The sequence below is a fragment of the Aphanomyces astaci genome, assembly GCF_000520075.1.
Source record: "Aphanomyces astaci strain APO3 unplaced genomic scaffold supercont1.8, whole genome shotgun sequence".
Taxonomy (NCBI): Eukaryota; Oomycota; class Saprolegniomycetes; order Saprolegniales; family Verrucalvaceae; genus Aphanomyces; species Aphanomyces astaci.
Genome location: NW_009798271.1, coordinates 489,746 through 514,921, shown reverse-complemented (window position 1 = coordinate 514,921; position 25,176 = coordinate 489,746). Strand labels below are relative to the sequence as shown.

The following is a 25,176-nucleotide window of genomic DNA, read 5'->3' as shown; positions in this document are numbered from 1 at the left end:
AGTAACCTATTACATATACTAACACAGTACAGTAGTATAAGTATATTTTCTATGATAAGAAGTACATTTGATTAGTACTATTTGTTGTAGTACTATTAATATTAATAATAATAATATTAATAGTACGATTCTAGAGTAGTAATACTAGATAGATTTAGAAATTCGTCAAAATTTGAGGCCGGTTTAGCGAAACTCGACATAAAGAAGTGAGGTGGCGGTCCAAAGATCTGCTGGCATCGACATCGAAACGATTGAGTCAAGATGGAGGGCATGTTCAACTACTTCATTCCGGACGACGGCGACACGCCGGACCACCTCAACATATTCCCCATCCCATCACAGCACAAGAACAGCTTGAAGCTCTCTCACATCAAGAAGGTACGCGACCAGTTCGTCGACACGTTGATGGCAACAACGAGTTGAACGAACGTTCCCTTGAAGGAGTTCCCGATACCCGGACAGTTCCACTTTCGATTCAAGCAAGCGTTCGAGGGCACGTATGGTATGTAGCAACATTCGCGACGTCGACAACACCTGTTCCTCATCATTTCGCACCGCTGACTCATTGTTCATTAGTGTGGCTGGACGTTGACGACGACGACCCGGTGCCTGACTTCAACGGCCTCATCATCAGCAAGATCTCGCGCATCTCGGACAGCGAAGTACCATCGCCCTCCGCCAATACGTCGTCTGCACCGAACAAGTCGGCTTCGTCGGTACTTCCCCGCGTGTCTACTTCTCCCGCAGCAGTCCCCGACCTCATTCAAACCAACGTGGCTACGCGTACGTAAAGTTCATTTCCCCTTCGTGTTCCTTCCAAGGCACCAATCTTGTTCATACTTAGCGAAAGCAGCGGACGCGGCGGCACCCAAGGTGTTCAATGACGACCTCGTTGGCCTGGTACTCACTCGTTCACAATACCACTGCTAACTCACAGTTCGTCTGCCATAGATGTCCACGCCGATCACGAGCCAATCGCCGCGTGGCCCCGCCAACCCGTCCCCATCAGCTCAGTCACAACAGGTGTATATATGTCCTTCGTTCCCGCCATCATTATGTGTCCATCTTGATGCAGAAACCGGGGGACGCATTCGACGTATTTGCCGGAGCTCCTTCGACCATCAAACCGCCGACGCCGCGAGGTGCGCCGTCGCCAATGAACCCTCCGCCCCCTGGCGCCATGAACCAGTTCAACAACATGCCTGGTCAGTTTGGCATGGGCGGCCAGCAGCCGCAGCCGTTCAACCTCGGCCGTCCGCCCATGATGAACAACGTGAATCCGGCGATGGGGCGCCCGCCGCCGATGCAGCCGCCGCCGAATGCCAACGGCTTCAACAACCTCCAGTGGCAAGGCATGAACCCCATGCAGCAGCAGCAGCAACGCCCCCCTGGAGGCCAACCCCCCCGGCAGAATTGGTAGACAGGCTATTGAATACACATGTACCTGTGATACCTCATGCTTTTTTGCGGGAATATGACGTTGGTAGAGACGGGGGCTGAATATTACGCTTGTCCCTGTGGATATGATTGTGTAACGTAGACAGTATTGCCCCAGACGAAAGGGATAGGATTAAAGCTAGGGTGCTTCACCACACACCTGCAAACTAGCGTATTTGATGAACTGCACCGTGGAATGTATAGCTCGAAAGGAATTCAATATCATCTATAATCCATTAATAGGTAGGTATACTTCGAAGCACTACCAGTATATAATGATTAAATAATAAATTGTTCAAATTGAAGTACTACTAAGTAGTAAGTAGTAGTATATATGGTGCAAAGGTACGACAAATACGGTAGTAACATTAACGTTAAATAATACTACGTAGTATGTTCTACTCTGGTCCACACAAATGTATCGACTTCTTTTTTGACTTGATTGAAGTATACTTCTTAGAAAACATTCCCTTGGTAATATAATATATTTATTATATATATATATATATCATGGTACTAATTTTTAATACAAAGTAGGTGATGAATGATGTCGTGCATGCATGCCTTCCCTAAAGTCGCTTGAGCGCGGGCGGAATGCTCATGTACTACTCTATGGAATTACGTGAAACAATAGCCAACGACAACGATATATTTGGCCGCTTGCTAGTAAACTAGCTATTATTGATGATCAAGGCACATTCACGGGTTATGGCTGGACGGGCCTGGTGGCGGAGCTCACCACAGGCGGCACAGATGGATGCACTGGGAAGGGTTTCCTCAGCGCTTCTGGAATTGCCGACGGGCTGCCGAGCCAGGGTGGAGGAAGGAGGTCTGCCGCCGCTGCTGTCGCGGGGGCAGCCAAGAGTGGGTCCGACGAGTCGCCGTCTACACCAACGCCGCATGAGTCGTCGTCAATCATATACAAAGAATGTCGATAGAAAACTCAAACTCAATCGGTTACTTTACCGCTGTGGAGTTGCTGCATCTTGTTGATCTGGAGTTCCCGTTTGAGTTTGAGTTCTTCGATTTTCTTGAGGTACTTTTCCATTTCTTGGTCGTGTTTTTCCATTTCCTTGGCGTGTTGCCATTCTTCGTCGTGGAGGGTCTGGTCAATGTGGTGTCCGGCATTCCCACTACCGACGGCGGCATGGCCGATATACAACGCTTCTCGAACGAGCGGCGGCGGTGGGGACGACGACAGTGGCGCCGCCGCCACAGTACTTCCACTGCTGCTGCCGCCGCTCATGGGGGTAGATCCAACGTTCCATTCCCCCCCCAAGTCGTCCGGAAATGACGACGACTGCTTGGACAGCGAGTTGGGGCCAGACGACAAGGTCACGTCGTCCAATCCCATTCCCCCCCCCAGATGGTACGAATCCCTCGACGAGGAGTTGTTGGACAGCATCGACGCGGTCAGCGACCCAGTGTCGTCGTAAAAGTCGAGTTCCAACGGTGTCGTCAAGTACGGCACCAAGTTCATTTTGGACACGTGCGGCAACGGCTTGGACGAGAACGAGTGCGGCTCGGGAGCTTCTTCCCATACATCCACGTCCACATCGGGCAAGTTGGCGAGCTTGCCTTCAATCGCCAAGAACCCGATCGAGTCAGCAATGTCCCCCACGTCCGGCTCCATAATGCCCACGTCTTCGGCCAGTTCACATGCAATCTCGTGCGGCGAATCCGTAAACACGTTGAACGGAAACTTGATCTCCTTGGATTTGCCTATACAAAGATATACATATAAGCTCAAGTACGAAATCGATAGACGACAATTCGATATATATATATATATATTGACCAATCAAAACCCACAACACACGAATCAAGTACCCAATCAAACTATCCACCCTTTGACCCATTCAAGATATCGAATTAGTGTGTGCCTGAAATTAGTGTGAAAACAACCCACTCGGCACGCTCTTGACATACAATAGTCAGTAGAAACAACAACATGATCGATCGATGGATTTGGCGAATCCAAAGTTTAACAAGGACAATACCGTTTAGCGTGAGACGCATGCTCAGGAGAATGCTGTGCGGGGCCGACGGGTCTTTGGTGGCTCGAATTTCGTGTCGCCGGCCCACCTTTCGATTCGCAGGAGCGGCGGCGGCGGCTGTTGCGGGCTGTTGCTGTTGTTGATATTGTTGTAATTGCTGTTGCAAGAGGCCCGTACCAGCGCCGACGTTTGTTCGAGTTGGCGCATTCTCCCCGCTCGACGACTTCTTGGACAGCGTCGGTACCATGGGCGGCAACTGCGTCAGGGGGTTGTTGGACGTCGGCGGCGATGGCGGGACGGAGCCGTCCGACACGCTTCCCTTTCGCCTCGAGATCGCGTCCGACGACGGGGGAGGGGAGGGTTGCGGGGGGAGGAGCTTCGTGGGGGGTTGCGGCGGCACGTTGAACTTTTTGTCGTCCGAGAGCTTGTTGTTGCGGCCGTCCATGACGGATTTGCGCGAGTCGTGGTTCATCTCGGTGTCTCGCATCGACGCCAAGATCGCATCCGCCGCCTTGTCGTTAGCCGCGATCGCCCCTGCCGACAGCGGTGCGTCGGTGGTCGGTCGGTTGGTAAACACGAGCGAATTGCTTCGCGGAAGGTTGTCCAAATCAGATGGACTCGTGTCCACGGGTATTCGGATTACTTGGCCGCCTCCATTCGGAACGAGATCGTGATGCGGCACTGGCGGCGACGAGTGCCGCCGGACGTCCCGTCGCGCGTCCAATCGAGCCGCTGCCAACGCCGCGTTGGATTCTTCGAGGTCGAACCCCTTGAGCGATTTGTGGGCCGGTGATAGCGGCGGCGTCGGACTGTGCTCTTCCACGCCTACAAATGAACATCACCATGAGCCTTTCACCCCCAAACATTATATTGTCAAGTCGACTCGAAATTCGAGTGCTCAATCGAATGAGCACATTAACCAAAATGGCACACAATCAAAGATCGACCAATCAAAACACAAGACATGAATCAACTAGCCAATCAAATCCTCGAATTAGTAGGTGATACGATCTTAAAAGTCAGTACAATGAATAATCGATCGATCGATTTGGCAAAGAATCAGCACAAATGTCCAAATATGGGGTCAAGAAAGACAATATAAACTACACACGGACAACGACTACTACTACTAGTACTACTACTACTCGGATCGTACATTCCACCATTTGATCGTCGTCCGAAGATGCTTGCAAGAACGGGTGGCCCATGAGGTACGTAGCGGTCACGTCGACGTGGCCATCGCCTCGCGACAGACAGAGCTCGATAAACTCCTTCGCGGCGTTGCTCTTGATGCGCGCGAGGCCTTGTGGACGGATACCCTACGCGACCCAATGTCCATCAATCAATCATATGGACAAGTAGATAGATGGCCTTATTACCGCCATGACTTTTTTGTAAATCTGCGCGGGGTTGTGGCACTCGGAATACGGCACGTCCTTGGTGACCATCTCCAGCACGCACATCCCAAACGCATAAATGTCGACCTTCTCGTCGTAGTTTTCGTCGTACAATTCGGGCGCCATAAACTCGGGCGTCCCCAGCACGCTCTGCGCGCGAGGCTTCTCGACCGCCATTTGCGTGGACAAACCGAGGTCGCCGATGCGGAGGTCGCCCGTGTTGCCGTTGATGAAGATGTTGTCGCACTTCAAGTCGCGGTGGATCACGGGCGGATGCTGGCTGTGTAAATAATGCAATCCTTCCAAGATCTGCAGACACCATCGCTTGATGATCTTCCACTTTACAAAGTGCACGCGTTTGATGTACGACTTGAGCGACCCCGCCGTCATGATCTCCGTGATGAACACCACCTGGTTCTTCTCCTTCGCGAACCACGACCCGTAAAAGTTGATGATGTTCTTGTGTTCGAGCTTCTTGAGAAGTTCGACTTCCTGGATGATGCGCGCTTTCTCGCCGTGGGGGAGCGCGCCAATGTCGATCGCGTTCCATGCGACGTCGATCCCTTGATCGACATCGTACGCCTTGTACACGGTCTTGTACGCCCCAGTCCCGAGACGCTTGTCAAACTACACACACACACATATACACGTGAGGGCAACGGTCGATGACATCTTGCACACGAACGAGTCTGTCGGGAAAAGGGCCCACGTACTCGGATGTAGATTCCTCGCGGCGACTGTTCCACTGCCTTGTCCCCGTCTTCCATGTTCATGCACTACTGTACTGTGTGATGACACCTTTGCGCTCCTTTCAGTCAATCGTCCCTGTACTCTATGAGATCGGGATCGCGCAGTTGTCGGCGGCGGGAATAAGCGGCGCGGCGGTGGCTCGAGATGAGCCCCGTGGGTTGGTGTGTAGTACTTGCCCGAGTGGAATCGAGTTTCGGAGGTTCTGTAGAGGTCATATCAAACGGGAAGGTTCCATACAATTCTCAAGTGAATATCCAAGCCCGAAAGTACTCGTGAAAACGAATACCGTATGACTTTTATTAAACCTTTGTAGTTTTATTCCAGAGCAGTGTGAATCTCAGCTTGTCGTGAGCTATTTTATTTGTACTGTGGTGGAATTTTAAACGTTTCCCCAAATTCATCGTGTTGACTGGGTTTGCAATTCCTGCATAAAAACGACCGAGCTCTCATATTAGACAGCACTGAGACAGTGAACCCATCCTCACATACTAGGTACTATATCAAAGTATTAGTACGTATTAATACATACTAAGTAGTAGTATATAAACTATTAATAGGAGAAGAATCATCGATTATTCCGTCCATACTAGGAGTGGGAGCCACGAGAACATGAAGATTCACGAAGTATCCGGACGTATTTCTTCCTTCGAACGTCGGAATAAAATTACGTTCCGCCGTCTTGTAATTTGCTTGACCAAAATTGCATGATGAACGAGCATGAATTTGAAATATTTTCGAAAAAACTTGAATCTATAGGGTTAAATTCGAAAGATTCAGGAGATTTGGTGAAATATCAACACAAAATTCGAGGAAAAATTGGCGGTTTCGTGAAATCTAACACATTCTACTTGCTGAAAAAGCAGAAATTAACAGGAAACGGGGCCACGTCAGTACGGATAATTCGGATACTACACCCAAATTTCTTGGCATCGTCAGCGCATCTTGAGAGTTCCGTCCGGCGAGTCCACGATATGCAGACATCCCAGGTGTACTGCGTGGAGCGGGTCTTTGAAGACCTAAAGAAGCCCTTCGTTGTCAAGGATGTCGTTCGTCAACTGATCCATTTGGACTCGATCGTCGCGGACGTGTTCTTGCGCATCGGCAACAAGGTGTTGCTTCGACTGTGTTTCCAGCACATTCCGTTCAACGACTCTTGATCGTAGGTCCAAGCAGAAAAAGAGCGCGTGCAAGCCATCGACAAGGTGGTGGCTCATCGTTGCCAACCCTACTGCTTCTGTTGAGCTCATGTTGTTGCTGTCTGTAGCGAATTGTGGACTGCCAGAACAAAGTCACTGCCATCATTGGTGCGTTCAACTTGATCGTTCAACTCCCTCGCTCATCATATGACACATAGAACGCGGCCTTTCCAACAAACCCACGACAGTGTTTTCCACGGCCAAGTACCCAGCCCCTCCAGGTATGCCCTGCAACTATATCCATGTACTAATAACATGTTAGTCCTACCGGCGACGAAAGGGCTCTACAGCGACAAACCGTTCGAAGAACATCCTCCCCTCGCGGTATCCGACTCGGCCGTGCACTTTCTTCCGTCCGAAGCCCCCACGCCCGGCCAACGCGCGCAACTCATGGCCGAGGTGCTCGACTTGTTCGAGCGGGTGAACCCAGCCATGGAGACGCGGCGCGCTGAAGTCAACATGGCGAAAGTACGTTCATCTTGACCTTGTCCATCTCGTACGTCCAGAACACCTGTTAATAGGAAGGTCTGGGGCCGTTACCCGACGATATTCCGTCCATTGGTAGTGTGCTGCTCTTCAATTCTGGCGAGAATCCCTACCAACAAGTACACGAGCTTCTCGTAGTTCTCTATAGTGAATGGGGTTATTATACTGTTGTAGTACACGTCATGGGACAATTTGCTCGGGGTGGACGTGGCCGAAGAAGAAGAGAAGCAAAAGGTGCTGGCGGCCGCGCCCGATTCCGTCATGAACGGCGGCGACGGCTTTGACGGCACGATCGACAAGGGCTTATTCAAACCCAAGTATGTCCCGTACGACAAGAGCCAGTTCCCCGACGTCCTCCCCGGTCTCAAAGGTGTCGCGGTCGAGTACAAATATGACAATGCCAACCAAACGTCCATCGCGCCATCCATGTTTCAAGACACGGGGCTGCCGGACCTGCCTCAGATCGCCGAATTCGCCGCCGGACCCACCGCGTTGCAGCCCCATGCCGCCGAAGGGGGTGTTGTCTTGGGCCCGACGGACGTGTTACCGCCGCCACCACCACCTCCGCCGCCATCGTCGTTTGACGGAATCAACCCGCCAGGACCTCCCGCTCCGCCCCACGACGGTACGTGTATGTCCTCCAGGTCACGACCTGAATGGGCGAACATGGGAGCGTAGACGCCGCGGGAGGCCCTCCGCCACCGCCGCCGCCGATAATGGCGGACCCCAACCAGCAGCAACCCCCGCCGCCACCTCCCCCGGCCAACTCGTCGGTTGATGGACCACCCCCCCCGCCCCCTGAACCAGTCAATCCCCGCGCCAACTTGCTGGATTCGATTCGAAATGCCGGTCTCAATAAACTTCGCAAAGTACATGAGTCGACTTTTCGGTTATGACAAACTCACTGTATGATATGTTATCTTGAATAGGTAACAGACAAACCACATACGAAATCGACATCCGTGCCAGAGGTACAATGTATAGCTAGAACCTATGAACAGTCTAAAGGTTTCTTCATGTTGATATGGATCCATGTGACTAAATTGACTTGTTTGGGAACTGTATAGCAAGAGAAACCGCCGTTGACCCTTGCGGACGAAATCAAACTGCGCATGACACGGCGGCAGAATGCGTTGAGCGGCAAGCAGGACCGGATGGAGCAAGATCGAGATCGGAAGCAGTTTGTTAAGCCTGTGACAGTGCTCAAGGCCGAGGAAGTGGCACCCCCCCAACCCACGACCTTTCAACCCCCACCTCCCCCCCTGGCAGACTACCCCGGCCACAAGAAGTTGCCCACTGTCGACATGTCGGACGACGGCAGCAACGACGGGTCCGACGGGACCGCGTCCAACTATGGCGACGAGGTATTATTGTCCTTTGACCCGAAAATTTGGACTTTTGTGTGCTGATTTTCGCCAAATCTATCGATTCTTGAATTTTGTATGAAAAAATGGTACCTGGTAACACACTAATTGAAGTCAAACACGAAATTGACGTTGGTGATATGTGTGGTTTCGTGCAATCTGATTGGTTCTTGTGTGCATTGATTTGGTTGTATTATTTCTCCATGTCACTCCAGTTTAGAAGAAACACAGTACAATATATATACTATCTACATTTAGTATAATATGGGACTTATTGCGCGTGGTTGTAGAACGATGTGCTGACTCAGATCAAGAACCTCAAAGATAAGCAAAAGACAACCAACCCATCATCGACCCAGCCGCCCCCTGTCGACTCGAAGAACCCGGTAGGATCAAGTTTATATATATATATATATAAACCCATGCCAAACTCATTCGTTCGTATTAGGTCGCCCAAGGCTTTGAACAGGTAGGGGGGGTACACACTGTACATGTCCAAAGCGGTCGACTTGGTTTGCCATGCATATATATATATATATATGCCATATATATATTGGTAATTAACGTGGGATGTAGCGCATGCTGGGCCTGAACGCTGCCAACAACCGCCACCGATCCGACTCATTGGGTATGTCGGAGCCGTCGGATTGGTCGGACGAAGACTAGTAAGACTTTCGAAGTTTGGCGGGCGAGGTGCCGCCGCTGCCGACTGTGGACGTGGCTCTTCGTGGGCTGTCGCTACGAGGCAAGTCGTGGCCAGGCTCGAGCTGCACGACGTACGTTTTCACGTTGGCTTTGATATCACAGTGGTAATGGCATTCAATTCCAAGTGCTTCGAGTTCTGTCTTGACTGCATCGGTCACCACGACCTTTCCCGCCACGCCGTTGCTTTCGACTTCGTTGGCCGTGAGCACATCTGGCCCCCACATGTCGTAGCGTAGCGTCGTGTTGCCGATCACGCCGCCGTAAATACGGCCGAGGTGGATGCCAATCCGCATTTGGAGCGGTTCGTTCGTGTTGGGGTCGTGCACCTAGGTGCAGCAGCACGTGGGACTCTATCGTTGGAAGCGAGCACAAATTACTACTAGTAGTAATATTACCTGCGCCACTTGGTGGATCATGTCGAGGGCCATGTGCAGCAGATTCTGCAGGTGCAGGTCCACTCGCATACATGGAGCGTTGGTCGTCGTCTGCTGCCGCGCTTGGTCTCGCTGGATTTCGCGGACGGCTGCATCTGCATTTGTGTCCTGGCGCAACAGCTTGGGGATGCCATCCTTGCCAGCGTCGGGCATGGCGGCGTCGACGTACGGCAGCCCCGACACGACCACATAAGCATCGCCGATGGTTTGGAGTTTGAACACGTTGTGCTTGTCTGTGAGCGTATCGAATGAGGCAAACGTTGTATCGAGCATGTGGATCACTTGCTCTGTGTTGGCTTTGGACGCGATGGACGTATACCCCTTGATGTCCGAGTACAAAATACCCACCTACATATATATATATTTCACAACCCGTTGAGAAACATATATATTTATCATGCTTGGCACGATAGTGTTGATCAGGGTGGAGCGTACGTTGACATGTTCGTCGCACACGACGTCGCCTTGCTTCATGCGACGCACCACGGCTTGGGGCAGGCGCTGGTAGAGCAGCTCGTCGGCTTTTGTGGTTTCGAGCTGGGTCCGTTGTTGCAGCCACAGCACCCGTCGATTAAAGAACTCAATCCGCCGCGACGTTGTCACATTTGCAATCGCCGCGCACGACGTTAAAATGATCGGATACATGCAATCGGACGTGCCTTGTCGGGTGTACGACAGCACAAAGACGGGAATGCTGACCGCCCACGCTGCCACGTTGAACCCAATGGCAGCCCGGTGGACGAGAGCTCCGCTGTTGGAGACGGCAAACATGACCCACACAACGTCCAGAGCTAGCATGTCGCCTTGTCTATCGGCGCCGCACGTTTGGACGGCCCAAATATGGTACGAGGCCAAGATAGTTATGCAGAGACATGCCACTAAGCATGTACGCGACAGCACCATCGCAGGTCGCCATCGAAGGACGCCAACTGTCGCCGCCACCATCGTAAGGCGCGACACGACGCTGAATACCAACAGATCCGAAGTGATCCGGTTGTCATCCACGCCCAGCACGATGTCTCGGACAAGGGCAAATCCACCCATGTACAGCCCCAGGGCGTACAACACGTACATGGCGGCCGTGTCCCGCGCGGCGGAGGTTGCCGCGACGAACGCCGCTTCCATGCTGGGCTCGGTAAAGTGCAGCCACGTGGGATGTACGTTGGCCGCCATGGCTACGTCGTGGCGATCGCCCGCTGTCGCCGCCGATGGTGCTGGTTTGGCCGGTCGCGGTCGAAGGAGCTGCCGCGCCGCATCAGACACGGGCTCCCCCAACAAGTATGTGGTCATGGGGCCTTTGCCTTTGACGTCGACATGTCTCGATTCAAATGAGAACGACGACTTGAGATGGAGGTGGGTAGCTTCCGACACTTGGACGGCACCAATCAGTCCAGTACTTTGCATACGCGAGGCAGTGTTGACGGTATCGCCGAAGAGGGAAAACTGCTGCTTCTTTCGGCCCACGAGGCCGCTCAGCACGCGACCGCTGTGCAGACCGATGCGAAGGGGGATGGTGGTGCCCCGCGGGGTTCGACATGTCGCCATGAGTCGGAGCATTTCTTGGGCCAAGCACGCCGCCCGAAGCGCGGCTAGTTGACCTCCGTCGACACCGTCAGACTGCATGCCAGCACACGCCATGTACGTTTTGCCCACAGTTTCCATCTTTTGCACTCCAAACCGCCCGCACATCTACCAATCACAAGTGAGTGGCGGTAGTAACCTGGACAACCCACATAGCATCGAGTTCACCATACAGTACGTATATATACCTCGTCAAAGAGCGAGTATATATGATCCAACAGCGCGACGACTTCGGCCGGGGCGTGGTCATGCATGAACGCGTGCAAGTCGACGACGTCGCAAAAAAGAACAGTCACGTGGGGCTCTTGTTCGGAAATGACGGCGTCTCCGGCCTTGAGCTTGGCCATCACGTGCGGCGGAAACATGCTCCGGAGCATATCCATGGCGCGGAACTCCTCAATGGCCAAGGCGCGATGCTGCAAAAAGTCGACTCGCATCGCATATTGCCTGCGCCAGCAGCCGTGGGCCGCCAGCCCCACCACGAGCGCAATGTAACACGTGAACGCGCCCAGTTCGATGGGGGACAAGCCAGCTGAAAACAACATTTGAAGCACGACGTATACGGCAAAGTTGCCCAGCACGAGCAACAAGGCTGCTGTGAATTGCACGTGGAGCATGGTGAGTACCACGATGGGAAACAGCACCGCCGACACATACCCCGTCACGGTAATCGTGGCCGACACCACGACACCCGTGACGGCCAACGGGACCATGATTGCAATGTGATAATGCTTGGAAAAGGTAGAAGTGCGAGTAAACTGGGCATACGCAAGGGCCAACACGACGATGATGAGTCTGGACACCAAAAATGACGTTGTCATTGCATGTTCTTGGCGGGCGTCTGGTTGTCGAACGCTGGGGCGTCGTGGGGGCGCCTCCGAATGGACAAGAGGAGGAGAGGGAACTCTGGGGAAGTTGGGAAACGTGGTGGCTGGACGGACAAAGTACTCGAGCAAGACACTTGCCAGCATGAGCGACGTGGCCACGTACACATAAAACCGAACCCGATGGCGTTCTTGCCGCACAACGCTCGCGTCGAATTCGCTCTCGAGGGCCACTCGTTGTTTGCCGACAAACGCCATTTTCGTCGGGTGCATCTTCGTGTCGGTTGCCGCGAGGAGGTTATCTTCGGGGTCGGCGCGGTGGGTAGCGTGGAGGCGTTGCAGTTGGGCGATGAGAATGGCGCATTCCGAGGAAGGTGGCGCCGTGGACATGGGGATGTCTCCGGTCGGAACGGGCGTAGGAGCCGGGGACTGGGGGCTGCTACGCCCCCCGCAGGAATCGCTTAGGGGGTCAGTTACAACGAGGCTGGCTGCCGGGGTATCTGGACAGGGAGCGACAATCTGTGGCTTGTCCGACCGGCGATTTGAGTGACTATCAATTTCTTGGAGGACATGGCGGTTCGAATAATAATAAAGTCGTTGAAACACAATGAACGCCACATCTGGCAAGATACTGGCGGACACGGCGACTAGAATTAAGAGCGTCACCGACGTCCAATGAGATATCAAGGCGGTGCCGAGGCCCGCAAAGTCGCGAGCCACTTGCAGGTGGGGCCACAGAATGTACAGATTCGAGCACACCCACACAACTACCGCAAACAGAACCGGGCCTACGGCGAGCGACGCCACGTGAACACGCTGCCACCGATGCCACCGATGCATCGTCATGGCGGCTTTGACTGTGATGGACAACAGAGTAGCACCAAAGACGATTGTGCCCAAGTAGAAAACCCCGCCTTGCTCCGACGGACTGCCTCGAACGGACGTCGTCATGATGTAGAGAATAATCGATGAATGCAACACGGCTGAGGCGGCCCAGAGAAGAAACTTGCGGGCGTGGAGGGGCTCCATTTCTTGGTAGATGGCGGGAAAGTGAAGGACCGTGGTGGTGGTGATGTCTTGGTCGACAATGCCAAACACAAACATAGGCGCGATTGTGAATAGGACGTTCCAGCCCACAATCAGGGATGAATCGATCAAAGTCTGGCCGGAAAAGCCCGTGAAAAATGAAAACAACCCGACGGTCGCGACCAGCACCAAGTTCTTGTACAAGGTGAAGAGAAGCACGTGCATGATACGGCGGTGGTTCCATCGGCCATGGAGGAGCAACAATGAACTCAGGAATCGGAACTCGGCTATGGCGAAGTCCGCCGCGCGTACGGTTTGATAGCCTTTGCGGCCGTAGAGTCCGACGCCAATATAGGCGGTTTGGAGCATCGGCACGTCGTTGCCACCGTCGCCAATGGCCAGCGTGACGTTCCCGGGGTCGTACATCTGGACCAAGCGCACCAGCGTGGCTTTTTGTGCTGGAGTCACGCGGCACGCTACCACAGTGCTAGCTTGGACCAGTAGCTCCAAGAGGAGGTCGGTGGGGACCTCGTAGTTTGCAGCCACGATCGTGTCCAGCGCAAGTCCGTGTAAAACCACCACGAGCGTCGGGATCACGGTTTCGGGGTTCCACAGCCCTTGTTTCTTCAACGCCCGGCGATGTTGAGTGATCTGGTCCAGGCATTCGTCCACCGAGGTGCCGTCTACGGACAGCAGGAGCGATTGATGGTGTTGCAAGAATGGCTGGCATTGCGAGGCGGCTGCTGTTGGAGGCGCACAGCCGGTGGTGTACAGCCCACAGGCGGAAGCAGTGGCCACGGCAGTCTCATCCTTGTCACCCGTGACCATCCAAATGCGCAAGCCAGCTTGGCGCAGCATGCCAATGCAGCTGGGAACACCAGTTTGAACGCGGTCTTCGATCCCCGTCGCCCCGAGAATGGCCATAGAGGGGCCTTCGAGAGCTTCCACCAATGCATCCCTGTCCTGCGATATGGCCACCTTACCAATCGATGTGAATTCGTCGCCCGTAATGAGACGGGAAGCAAACACAAGGGTGCGGAGGCCAGCGCATGCAAATTGTAGCACGTGCTGCGCTATTAACGTCACCGATGACTGACGCACACAACGGGGCATCAAAGCACTATCCGCGCCTTTGCAATATACCGTGGCCTGGTCTACAGCATTCAACGATATGAAAACTCTATCACAGAGTGTTGCGACAGCAGCATCCACGTACCTTCGCCTTGGCGCTGTACCAGCACCGACATGCACCTGCGGATGCTGTCGAATGGGTTGCATGCCAGCACAAGGTATGTTTCGACGTCACCAAAGATGGAAATCGTAACGACATTGCCGTTGCGACCTTGGAATGCGCAGTGCAACCTCGAGAAACCGGCTAATAGCGCCATTTCATCTGGACTGGACGAGTACAGGCGCTGGTCGTAGTACGTGGCAGCATGACAGAGCAGAACACATCGAGCCAAGGTTCGACTTGCCACGGTGTCTTGGAGTTGCGGTGTTGGAGTACTCTACATGGACAGTACCCAAACGTGAATTGAGATGCTGGTAATATCCATGCGATATATCAACACGAACATGGTCTACGATGGTGCCGTCAACACTGCACAATCGCAACGCCATAACGTTTGCTGTGAGGGTGCCTGTTTTGGCGGTGAAGACGTACTTGACTTGGCCGAGATCCTCATTCAAGTTGGCCGTGTTGGCTGTGACCAATCGACCAGTCACTGGACATGCCATGGACGTGTCTCGTTCGATTTGCTTGACTTGGAACCACTTGACCACGTCAAGCGTAATGTACAGTGACATGGGCACCTAAAGCAAGGACAGTAAGTATCTTCTAGTGGTCCTACTAGAGGTAGCCATATCAAGAGATTCGTACCAAGTGGCTGTACAAAATAAGGTACGTGATCCATAGCGACCCAAACTGCATCCCCGGTTCATTTTCAAGCCCGAATGTTCCTACAACATGCGCTGGCTGCTGCAAAAATCCTTGACCGGCGGCAGCGCTGGCAGTGACCAACACCACAAGCACACCAATCAGGGCGCCAATGCATCGGTTCGCGACACGGTCGATCTGGCTAAACTTGGCCATGGGTCGTTGACAGTGTTGCAGCAGCTTTGTGTCGTGCCCAGTGGCCAAGACGATCCCAACCACCCATTTCGTACGGCATAACATCGTGCCTCGCAAGAGGACGTTGTCGATCGTGAATTTAGTGGCGTCCTCGATCGTTCCAGAGCCACTTGTGATGCTGCCGCCCATGACAAGCAACGACGGGTTGGGGGTGTCACAGCAGATTTGCCGACCGTGGTACGGTTCGAGCGACATTGTTGTTGAGGATGAAGTGTTATCAAGGCACTGCTTCAACTTGGGATGGGCCGCACCGTCTAGACCAGACGTGTCCACATATGCTGATGATTGACTAGCGTCAGCAGCGTTGTCCTCGGTACTGCTTTCACCAGACACGACCAGGAGGAGGTCGGCGGGCACAGAGTCCCCATCCATCACGCGGACGATGTCGCCTACCTCTAGAGACTGCCACGTCACGACCTCGAACGATGACCGGACGAGGCGATGGGTGGTCAAGAGGTTGACCGTCGCATCAGCGACATATCGACGGCGGTCCTCGATGGCGTCTTTGACCATGGTTACAGCCAACACAATGACAAACGGCAACACCGTCGAGTACGTGTTGGTGGGCGACAACGACGATGTTGTGAGCTGGAGGACAGAGATTACGAGAAAGTAGACGTTGGCCACTCGTCGAAACTGCTCAAGCAGGTTATGTGGCACGAAAGTCAGGATCGAGTACTTTGATGTGCGCATGACATTCGTGGGGTACGGTGGCTGGCAATGGCCCGTGCAGTGCTCACGTGTCCGCGATCTGTCGTGGACGAAAAACACTCGATCCGCCTCGGGCGCCACGGACAAGAGCCTCTCCAAGTTCTTCTTGGCAGCATGCGCTTTAAGGCCCTGTGGCAGCTGCACGGTCGCCATATTATTTCAAATGCAACTGATTGCAATGGATGAGTGAGATCCTAGCGCCTGTCGGTTACAATTTGGCACAAATGGCATACTACGTAGTAAAATGGAGTGTACTCAAAATATTAATACTACTGTTTTTTTAGATGTTTGCGTCCAAAGTGGGAAATCGGAAACCCAGTTTGGGCAAAACTCGCAAATTCTGTTCTGACAGTTTATCTGCCGACAGTTCAACGTCAGTTTCTGAAATTCTGAATTGTACATCAATCCCAATTTTCAAAATGCTGCGATTGTTCTGTGTCGTTGTCGGAGGTGTCGGTAGTCCTTTCTCCGTGACTGTCCCTGAGGATGAGGTCGTCGATGGTCTCAAGGAGCAGATCGCGATCAAGAAGAAGTACCAATTTCCACCCGATGAATTGGACCTGTATATGGCGACGAATGGTGCCGGATTCTCCACCATGGACGCACAAGCGGTGACACTCCACCGTCTGCATGGCGACCTTGAAGCGAATCTGCGAGCCTTCAAGAAGATGGACCCGTTGCTTTCAATCAAGAAAGTATTTCGAGGCACTTTTCCACCAAACAAAGAACAAGTGTACGTGTTCGTGGTCGTCCCCAAGCATGCCGTGGCTGCCCCGACGCGGCGATTGTTCTGTGTCGTTGTCGGACGTGATGGGGGTCCTTTCTCCGTGACTGTCCCAGAGGATGAGGTCGTCGATGGCCTCAAGGAGCAGATCGCGATCAAGAAGAAGTACCAATTCCCAGCCGACGAAATGGATTTGTACATGGCGACGAGCGGTGCCGGGTTCTCCAGCGCAGGCGCATCAGCGGTGACACCTTACAACCTTTATGACCTGCGAACCTTCACGAAGATGAACCCATTGCTTTCAATCAAGAAACTGTTTGGAGGCACTTTCCCACTAACCGAAGAACTCGTCTACGTGTTCGCGGTCACCGTCGAACCAGAAGAGGTTGGTGTGAGTCCACGCAAGGTACACCAAAGAGACCAGAGCTATTTGGCGATATCGGATATGTCGACGGCTACCGTGGTTGAGTTGGGGTACCGCTTGGAATCAACCAGCGTGCCAGCAATTGAAGCATCCGCGACACTGAGTATTCCCGACTTCGAGTGGATCGAAAAATTGGGTAAGTGGGATCCGACCAACATCCAGAAATACCAGCAATACGTTGCCGACATGCTGCGGGACTTTCTGGATCTGGCAGTGAAGACTACAGTTCCCTGTGATCTCGACGCCCGTTTGAGCAAATGCCACCGCGAGCTTAAAGGAGCGTCAGACTTGTACGTCATCCCACATGCATGTGGAGACTTACTTGGCCGAAGCGATGTGGTGGTGCTGATGGAGTTGACACAATCGGAGAACCTTTCGGAACAAGATGTCGCTCGGACGGTGGGGTGTATGCTGGCAGCGAACACCATCTTCGACAAGGAAGTGTATCGACCTACTCCTGTCGGCGTGGCGACGAATCTGCGGGACGAATGGCTTCTATTTTGGGTTGGCCCACGCGGCCAGATTTGTATGGCCGGTGTGGACAGCAACAACGAGAAACTCTCCCGGGAGACTGCGTGGCATTACATTCGAAAGCACTGCGCATACGTCAATTCCATTTACGAATCCCGATTTACCAAGCGTGAAACCGTCATTGACGAATCCAAATCTCCGACACCACATCCTGTGTTTGGGGGCATCAATGCGGGGTTTTTGACCAAGTAGTACCATCTTGGAGGATGAAGACAACAGTAACTTTGCATAACGTGACTCGGAATTTGAAATTCATAACATGGCGTATGTGCTGGAAACCCCCATGGTTCCACATGCCCCATCGTTTGCCTTCAACTTCAATCCAAACAAGTTTGGCTATATTACACTATACTTAGGTTTACATATCTCAATTTTGCCCTATTCGACGACTTGATTGGCCAGGCGGTTCATCACTTAATTTGACAAGTTCATTCGATTTGACAGGGAGCTTGAATAATATTATTAGTATCCGACTACTAGAGAACATATACATTGTTCACCAATATTGTCTTTGACCGGTTTCCGCCTGTGTTGAAGTGGTCAAATGTCCATTTTCAAAATGAAGCGATTGGGTTGTGTTGTTGTCGGATGTCCCGGGAGTCCTTTCTCCGTGGCCATTCCCAAGCGCGACGATGTCGATGGCCTCAAGGAGAATATCGCCATCAAGAAGAGGTACCGATTTCCAGCCGACGAAATGGATGTGTACATGGCGACGAACGGCGCCGGGTTCTCCAGCGTAGCCGCAGCAAAGGTGACACTCGACCAACTACATGACGCGCGAGCCTTCAAGAAGATGCACCCATTGCTTATGATCAAGAAGAGCTTTGGACGCACTTATCCAAAAACCGACGAACAAGTGTACGTGTTCGTGGTCGTCCCCAAGCATGCTGTGCCTGCCCCGACGCGGCGATTGTTCTGTGTTGTTGTCGGACGTGCTGGGAGTCCTTTCTCTGTGACCGTTCCCGAGGACGAGGTCGTCGATGGCCTCAAGGGGAACATCGCGATCAAGAAGAAGTACCAATTCCCAGCAGACGAAATGGATTTGCACATGGCAACGAACGGCGCCGGGTTCACCACTATCGACGCACAAGCGGTGACCCCCAACAACGTTCATGACCTGCGAGCCTTCAAGAAGATGGACCCATTGCTTTCAATCAAGAAAACGTTTGAAGGAACTTTCCCACCAAACGAAGAACAAGTCTACGTGTTCGTGGTCGTCCCCAACCAAGCCCTGAAGCAGCACAAGCAAGACGACGCAAGACCCATCGCGATATCGTCCTTGTCGCTGCCGGCAATCAAAAACTTGGGGTATCTCATGGAACCAACCAAACTACCAGCGGTTGAAGCCCCCCCGTCACTCTGCCCTCGTGAGTTTAACTGGATCAAAGAACTGCCAGAGAGCCACCCGACGAACAAGGAAAACTATCTGCACTACGTTGCCGACATGCTGCAGCCCTTTCCAAACCTCGCGGTGAAGCCCAAGATTCCACACGATCTCAACACCTCTGTGGGCGAATCCCAACGCGAGCTTACGGGAGCCTGCGACTTGTACGTCGTCCCACATGCATGCGGAGACTTACTTGGTCCGACCGATGTGGTGGTGTTGATGGAGCTGAAAAAATCGGAGAAGCTGTCTTCCGGCTATGTTACTCAGACCGCTGGGTACTTGATTGCAGCGCACACCCTCTTCGACAAGCAATCGTATCTACCTACTCCCGTCGGCGTGTTGACGAATCTGCGGGACGAATGGCTTCTATTTTGGGTTGGACCACGTGGCCAGATTTGTATGGCGAGTGAGGACAGCAACTACGAGAAACTCACCCGAGAGACTACGTGGCATTACATTCGAATGCACTGCGAATACGTCAACTCCATTCTCCAAGCCCGATGGGGCAAAGGACCACCCGTCGTAGAAGAGTCCGAAGCTCCTCAAACTTTCCAGGCATTTGGGGTTAGCGACATCGTGGCGGGTCATTTGAAGCCGTGCGCACCGTTGGAGTAGTGAAGAAACAACTTGGTAGCCCTTCAACACCCCGGCTGTGGACCTCGCGTTTAGCATGGCGTTAACAGTAAATCAGAACACAAAAAATACTAACGTGAGTAGTAATAACTGTTAGCTGTTAACTTGTCACAACACGGAATAATGCAACGGCGACGACGATGGTTCACCTTGCTTCCGCTTTGCCCCCACAGACACAACCTCCTGCCGCAGCTTGCGCACTCGCTTGTCATGGATGCCATAGTGGATCTCCATGATGTAGCTTGCCGCCGTGAGCGCTTCTTCGCCTTTATCGGTATTGCCCACATTGAGCAAGTAGTGACCTTCAGCGACCATGGCATCGGCAGCTTCGACGCTAAACTCACCGTATCCTATTTCGGCTGCCTCCACCATGTTGCGGTAGATCGATGGTGTGTCCACATGAGCGTCGCCGTTGGCTAGCTGGAGCCAGCCACGCCAGGCATCGATCGCGTTCGCGGCTGCATCCCGTCGAGTTGTTTCCGAGTCGAGGAATTGACTCGCATGGGATTTGAAGAACGTGGCGGCTTCATGCAGTAGTGTCATGGCATCGACCTTTCGCTGCAGGTGCATGTGAACTTTGGCCAAGTGCATGCGAAGAAAGGCGGAGGCTGGCACGGCGCCGTCACAAGCGGCTTCAAATGTGTCGATGGCCTTGGTGTAGTAGCCCACAGCTTCATTTGGTTCGTTGCGAAGAATGTACACATTGCCGAGTCCAGCGTAGGCAATGGCCGTGTTGGCATCTTGTCGGCCATAATGCTGCTCTTCCAGCGTCCACACGTGGACGTAGAGCTCCGTGGCCTCGTCTAGAAATGCGGAAATGGAGGTGGCGGGATGGCTATTGCTGCCAACCCCGCCATGCTGGTGACGATCGCGCAGATTTTGTCGTGCCAGGGCCTCGACTTCTTTTTTCGATGGCAACTTGATCGTTTTCTGTTTTTGCATGAACGACTTGGCTCGCGACGACTGATGGACATCTTCGAGGATATGCAACGCTTCATTCCGACACGCAGCCACGCCTTCCTCCGACAGACACCACTTGTCAAACGATTGGTCGTGAGCGTCCTTGGCCACTTGCAACGACTGCGTATGCTTGAGGCATAGGGCGTCGGCCATCGCGACGAAATAGTCGACCATGTCATGGTTGTCTCGCCCCACGACCACGACTTGCCCCGCCACCGCGCGTCGCAGCCACAAAATCGCGTCATCCACTTGACCCCGCTTCATGTGATACCTAAACGCACGTGAGGGACAATGGAACATGAAGGGGCTATCTCTCACCGTCCGTGCAGCAGCAACGTTTTGCACTGCATGCCGGCGCGGGCGGCGTTGATGGTAGCGCGACTGGCAGCCTCGACCAGTTCGGGCCAAGTGATTTGGAGGGCTCCTTGTGCTGTCGGGGGGGACTTCACGTAGTGGCCGATGCGCTGAACGTCAGCAGAGTTGTGGGTGAGCAAGACGTCGCTGATCGAGCCGGACGACACCAGGTGGCTGGTGGTGTTTATCTCGTCCAGGGAGGTTTGAACTGACTGAAATGCAGTCGTGAGTGCTGCCAACACCTCGGGTTGCATCGTTCGCTCGAGATGACGCAAGTACGACTGAAACGACGCGTCTTGCGTGTGCAGGTACCTATCGTACATTGACCCAACTAATTATAACGAATGCCCTATGGAATTTGATGGGGTTGTATGTACCGTACATACCAAACAACTTGATCCCATCGAACAAACCCAGTGGCATCCACATCGATCGCATCCAACGTTTCGTCGGCGACTTGTGCGTCGCAAAGCGCAGTAAACCCGTTGGTGGACCCGCCACTGAACGTTGTGCCTTGTACGAGCTGGAAGTAGTCGCTGGCACCGAAGGCAGCAACGATGTCGTGGCGACTACACAATCCGGCAGCCGCCCCCATCTTGGAAAACAGCGCTCGTGCGTGATGGAGTTGGGCATCTGTCGTTCGACTTGCATGCCCCTTGACCATTGAGCTTGGGCTCTTAAGGGGCGACGACCCACCAGGCGACAGACTATTCAAGACACCGTCGTCTTCGTTTAAAATGGCCTCTGCCACTCGCGCATGATCATGGCACTGCTTCCACAAGCCCGCCCGCATGTAGCTCTCTGCGAGCGCGAGTTCCGCGCCGATGCACTCGACGCTCGTCGGCCCAAACGCCAACTTGGTCACCGCCACGAGCCGCATGTGGCTGCGAAGGAATCGCTCGTACAAGTTGACGCCGTTGTCGTCGTACAAGTGATCGATCGACACTGTGCGAGGCGTGAGGTGCGCCACGGGGGGATGCGACCCGCCGCCGGTTGTTTTGCAACCAAACCGGACCGAAAACGGCCGTGCAAACTCGCCCAACTTTGTGTGGCTGCACGTTTCCAGCATCGCCAACTGAATGTTGAGCGATGTGATCTCCGACACGGTGTCGACATAGCGTTCGTACGCAGATTTGAACGGCAATGTGGTCGACGGCGGCATGGCGGAAGGTCCATCCGACGCCATTTCGGATGATATTGCATTGGCAGTTTCACTGAAACGCCACGCATTTCACTTGTGCGTTCAATCGTTGTCCGCATACTGTACATTATTACTACGTAACTTAGTACTATAATGCGTAGTACCGGTATTATTAATATATTACCGATTGGCAAACACATGAAGCGTTAGAATTTATATACTATTAATACAGCCGTACTATATATTAATACGTACTATTAATAGTAACGTTAACGTTATGGGCGAAGTTCCGTGACAACTTACAGTTAGTTTCGTGCCACGATGCATGATTGGTAACGTTAGAAAACAATCACTCTGAAATTTTCAGCCAATCAGACACAATTTTTGGCACAAAACTGGATAAAATCAAGTGGCTCGAAATTGTTTTCAGCCTATGGATATTTCCACTCATTTAATTCATTTTCCACCAACACTAATACGAATTTCGACTTGATTTAAAGTTCTACGAACTGCATTAATTCTCCTCTTTAAGAAACACTGTTATAATAGCAATTTGGAGTAAAGGAACCCCTCCATCGAAGAGTCCCAAAAAGTGTCACGGAACTGCGCCCATACTATTAGTAGTAACGTTATTGTGGATGTCCGTCGTTGTTCCTTCCAGTACCCCCGTACACAAACACACAAACATCCTACTGGAATATCTATCACCTTGGCCATCTCATCCAACTATCAGAACGGCCCGGTGGAAATGTGCTCATCTCTGGAACCTGGGCTAGTACTTTCAGCCAGAACCCGGCCAACTATCGTATGCCACTGCAAGATCAAATGCACAGGCTAGCCCCGTTGGATGTCCCCAACTTGTTGGCACCATTTGCCCCAAGATCGTCCGACGAGGTTGTGGACAGGTTCAAGTTGAGGTACACATACGCCGCTTTCATGGCTTGGTCTTCGTTGAGGATCTTGTCGTTGGCTATTTGCATGGCATCAACTTTGGCTCGTTTGGCTCTGGAAATGCCGGCCGACGCGGGGAAGCAGAGCACGCGAAGGGCCACTGTCTGGAGGTGGGGACACGAACTGCCGAGAAAGCCCTTCCACCACTGCAGCGGCGAGCCCTGCTTGGCTGATTCCCACACGGCGTCGTCGGCAAACACGCCGGCACAACGGCCGGTGTACCGCGTGAGCTCTGAAATCAAGTTGGCAAAGAGAGCGGGGGACGACAGGTGCTTGAGGAACGTAAGTGCCTCGTTCATTTCGTCGTTGCCTAGCGAAGATGGAGAAAACCGCGGGTCCAGCAGGTACGCCGTGTACATGGCGGGGTGGCGCATCGTGGCCCAGTGTTTCGACACGATGCGCGTCACGTCCGGGGACAGTTGGACCGGAAACGACTGGAGGTGGGTCCACAACAGCGTAAACTTGTGGTAAAACGTGGCCAGCGACGTAAAATCGCCGCTTTCGAGCGTCTCTAACACGTCTACAAACGGCGCAAACATCGTCTTGAACTGCACCACCGAGCTCCACCACGCGAGGTTGCTCAGCTGGTCCCTCAGCGACAAGTCGAGTGAGTCGAGCGCTCCAAAGTCTTCGGCTAATAGCACATCGAACACGTGGCGGTACCGTTCCATGGCCCAGAGGCAGGCCAATATGGACGTCGGCGGCGGTTTCGAGTGTCCATCCGGGATGTCCACAAGCCCAAAGAAACACGAGCTGCTGGTGGTGGCGGTGGTGGTACCCGAAGCAGCAGCAGCATGCTGGGTCGCATTGGCTGGGTCTTCGATGTTGAGTTCGTGGGCGACGCGGGCAAACCGAGCCTTGTGGAGATGGTTGCGGCTAAAGTACGCAGACACTCGAGTGCAGACAGTGTAGAGGCTGTGGAAGACGGGAAGCTCCAGCAGCTCCGTCATCATGGCATCAAATGCGTGGGCGCAGGACGGCAGGACGGTCAGATGGGGGTACTTGGTGAGGAGGAGGTCGGTGGCGTCCTTCATGTTGGGACTAGTGACGACATCCGAGACGACCGTCGACACTTTGTCGAGGCCGATCGATAGCACGAACGATTCCATGCGCTGGAACAATGTCGTGGTCGTGTGCGCGTACTCTCGCGTGGCGTCAAGGCAAAACATCGCCGGTTGCGGCGTGTATACCATGCATGACAGCACGGAGCGATTGTGGAGGAACGACCAGCTCTCGATGCCCACGCACACGGACGCCATGTCGTTTAGGTCGGAGAGGACTTGGGCTTGCAGGTCGTGGAACTCGGCGTCCAGCTGGGTCAACGTCAATGAGGTCGAAAGTGGGATCGACGGCGCCACACGCTTGATGAGACGGGCGAACGATGGATCTTCAATCACCGACACGGCAAGGCCCGCGCCGAAGATGGCCCTAGCTACGAGGCTTTGAACGTCTTGCTTGTCCAATGGAGATAAGACACTGTTGCCATGTTCTGGGAACACCCCTTTCCGCTTCTTCGACTTGGCACTGTCATTCATCATTGTGGATGACGAGTGGAGCTTATACGACGATGTGGGGTCGAGCGATGCCAGAAACGTTGCCCCTCCGCCGCCGTTGGCCATGACCGCCGCCTTTTTCGCCCCGTCCGAGTCCATGGAGAGCATCTCGAGGCGGACAGAAGGAGGACAGTCGGGACATCGCTTGCCCAGGTGCACACGCATGCGGTTGACTAGACCGACCATGTTGTGGTGGCAGAACTTGCAGATGGCTCGCCTCTGCGTGTCATCGCGACGAAAATGCGCCCACACCGAATCTGGCGGGCGTGGCATGGTTGCTTTGGTAGTGAAAAAAAACCAAGTGAATAAAACGCCACCATACTCAACGACAGTATATTGTAGGCGAAAGAAACAGAGAGCGGTTGAAATGTGATCTCAGCGTTTGAAACAATCGTTTCGAACCTGTTTGTTTCAGTTTTAAACCCTGTCGGTAGGTCGTTTGATGCTGTTATGAAACGTCTGGAACCAGTTTCGAGACA

General features: G+C 53.2%; 8 protein-coding genes across 8 annotated transcripts; 4 read left to right on the top strand and 4 right to left on the bottom strand.

Moving 5' to 3' along the window:
• Positions 1-186: 186 nt before the first annotated feature.
• On the top strand, positions 187-1,457 carry H257_04644 (hypothetical protein). Its single transcript, XM_009829236.1, has 6 exons — positions 187-378; positions 442-502; positions 577-783; positions 845-900; positions 952-1,023; positions 1,076-1,457. Exons 1-6 carry the CDS (start codon positions 262-264, stop codon positions 1,418-1,420), a joined length of 858 nt encoding a protein of 285 aa, XP_009827538.1. The 5' UTR covers positions 187-261; the 3' UTR covers positions 1,421-1,457.
• Positions 1,458-2,060: 603 nt separating this feature from the next.
• H257_04643 (WNK protein kinase) lies at positions 2,061-5,762 on the bottom strand. The gene is made up of 6 exons (XM_009829235.1): positions 5,545-5,762; positions 4,814-5,458; positions 4,591-4,753; positions 3,438-4,259; positions 2,404-3,159; positions 2,061-2,322 (listed from the first exon to the last, which is right to left on the bottom strand). The coding sequence occupies exons 1-6, from the start codon at positions 5,602-5,604 to the stop codon at positions 2,144-2,146; spliced, it is 2,625 nt and encodes an 874-aa protein (XP_009827537.1). The 5' UTR covers positions 5,605-5,762; the 3' UTR covers positions 2,061-2,143.
• A 720-nt stretch (positions 5,763-6,482) lies between these two features.
• Positions 6,483-9,478, top strand: H257_04642 (hypothetical protein). The gene is made up of 13 exons (XM_009829234.1): positions 6,483-6,690; positions 6,745-6,783; positions 6,846-6,885; positions 6,936-6,998; positions 7,040-7,245; positions 7,299-7,382; positions 7,438-7,888; positions 7,942-8,132; positions 8,193-8,234; positions 8,331-8,627; positions 8,918-9,013; positions 9,076-9,096; positions 9,204-9,478. The coding sequence occupies exons 1-13, from the start codon at positions 6,553-6,555 to the stop codon at positions 9,291-9,293; spliced, it is 1,758 nt and encodes a 585-aa protein (XP_009827536.1). The 5' UTR covers positions 6,483-6,552; the 3' UTR covers positions 9,294-9,478.
• On the bottom strand, positions 9,137-16,192 carry H257_04641 (hypothetical protein; the record flags this gene model as incomplete). Its single annotated transcript, XM_009829233.1, has 7 exons — positions 9,137-9,658; positions 9,728-10,114; positions 10,202-11,455; positions 11,536-14,351; positions 14,414-14,667; positions 14,705-15,009; positions 15,077-16,192. 7 exons carry the CDS (start codon positions 16,190-16,192, stop codon positions 9,290-9,292), a joined length of 6,501 nt encoding a protein of 2,166 aa, XP_009827535.1. The 3' UTR covers positions 9,137-9,289.
• Positions 16,193-16,430: 238 nt separating this feature from the next.
• On the bottom strand, positions 16,431-22,273 carry H257_04638 (hypothetical protein). The gene is made up of 4 exons (XM_009829230.1): positions 21,439-22,273; positions 21,017-21,364; positions 18,836-20,969; positions 16,431-16,689 (listed from the first exon to the last, which is right to left on the bottom strand). Exons 1-3 carry the CDS (start codon positions 22,236-22,238, stop codon positions 19,847-19,849), a joined length of 2,271 nt encoding a protein of 756 aa, XP_009827532.1. The 5' UTR covers positions 22,239-22,273; the 3' UTR covers positions 16,431-16,689; positions 18,836-19,846.
• H257_04640 (hypothetical protein) lies at positions 16,440-17,961 on the top strand. Its single transcript, XM_009829232.1, has one exon. It carries the CDS (start codon positions 16,459-16,461, stop codon positions 17,908-17,910), a length of 1,452 nt encoding a protein of 483 aa, XP_009827534.1. The 5' UTR covers positions 16,440-16,458; the 3' UTR covers positions 17,911-17,961.
• On the top strand, positions 18,278-19,798 carry H257_04639 (hypothetical protein; the record flags this gene model as incomplete). Its single annotated transcript, XM_009829231.1, has 1 exon — positions 18,278-19,798. One exon carries the CDS (start codon positions 18,278-18,280, stop codon positions 19,718-19,720), a length of 1,443 nt encoding a protein of 480 aa, XP_009827533.1. The 3' UTR covers positions 19,721-19,798.
• A 515-nt stretch (positions 22,274-22,788) lies between the features above and the next one.
• On the bottom strand, positions 22,789-24,981 carry H257_04637 (hypothetical protein). Its single transcript, XM_009829229.1, has one exon. The coding sequence runs from the start codon at positions 24,968-24,970 to the stop codon at positions 23,015-23,017; it is 1,956 nt and encodes a 651-aa protein (XP_009827531.1). The 5' UTR covers positions 24,971-24,981; the 3' UTR covers positions 22,789-23,014.
• Positions 24,982-25,176: the final 195 nt, after the last annotated feature.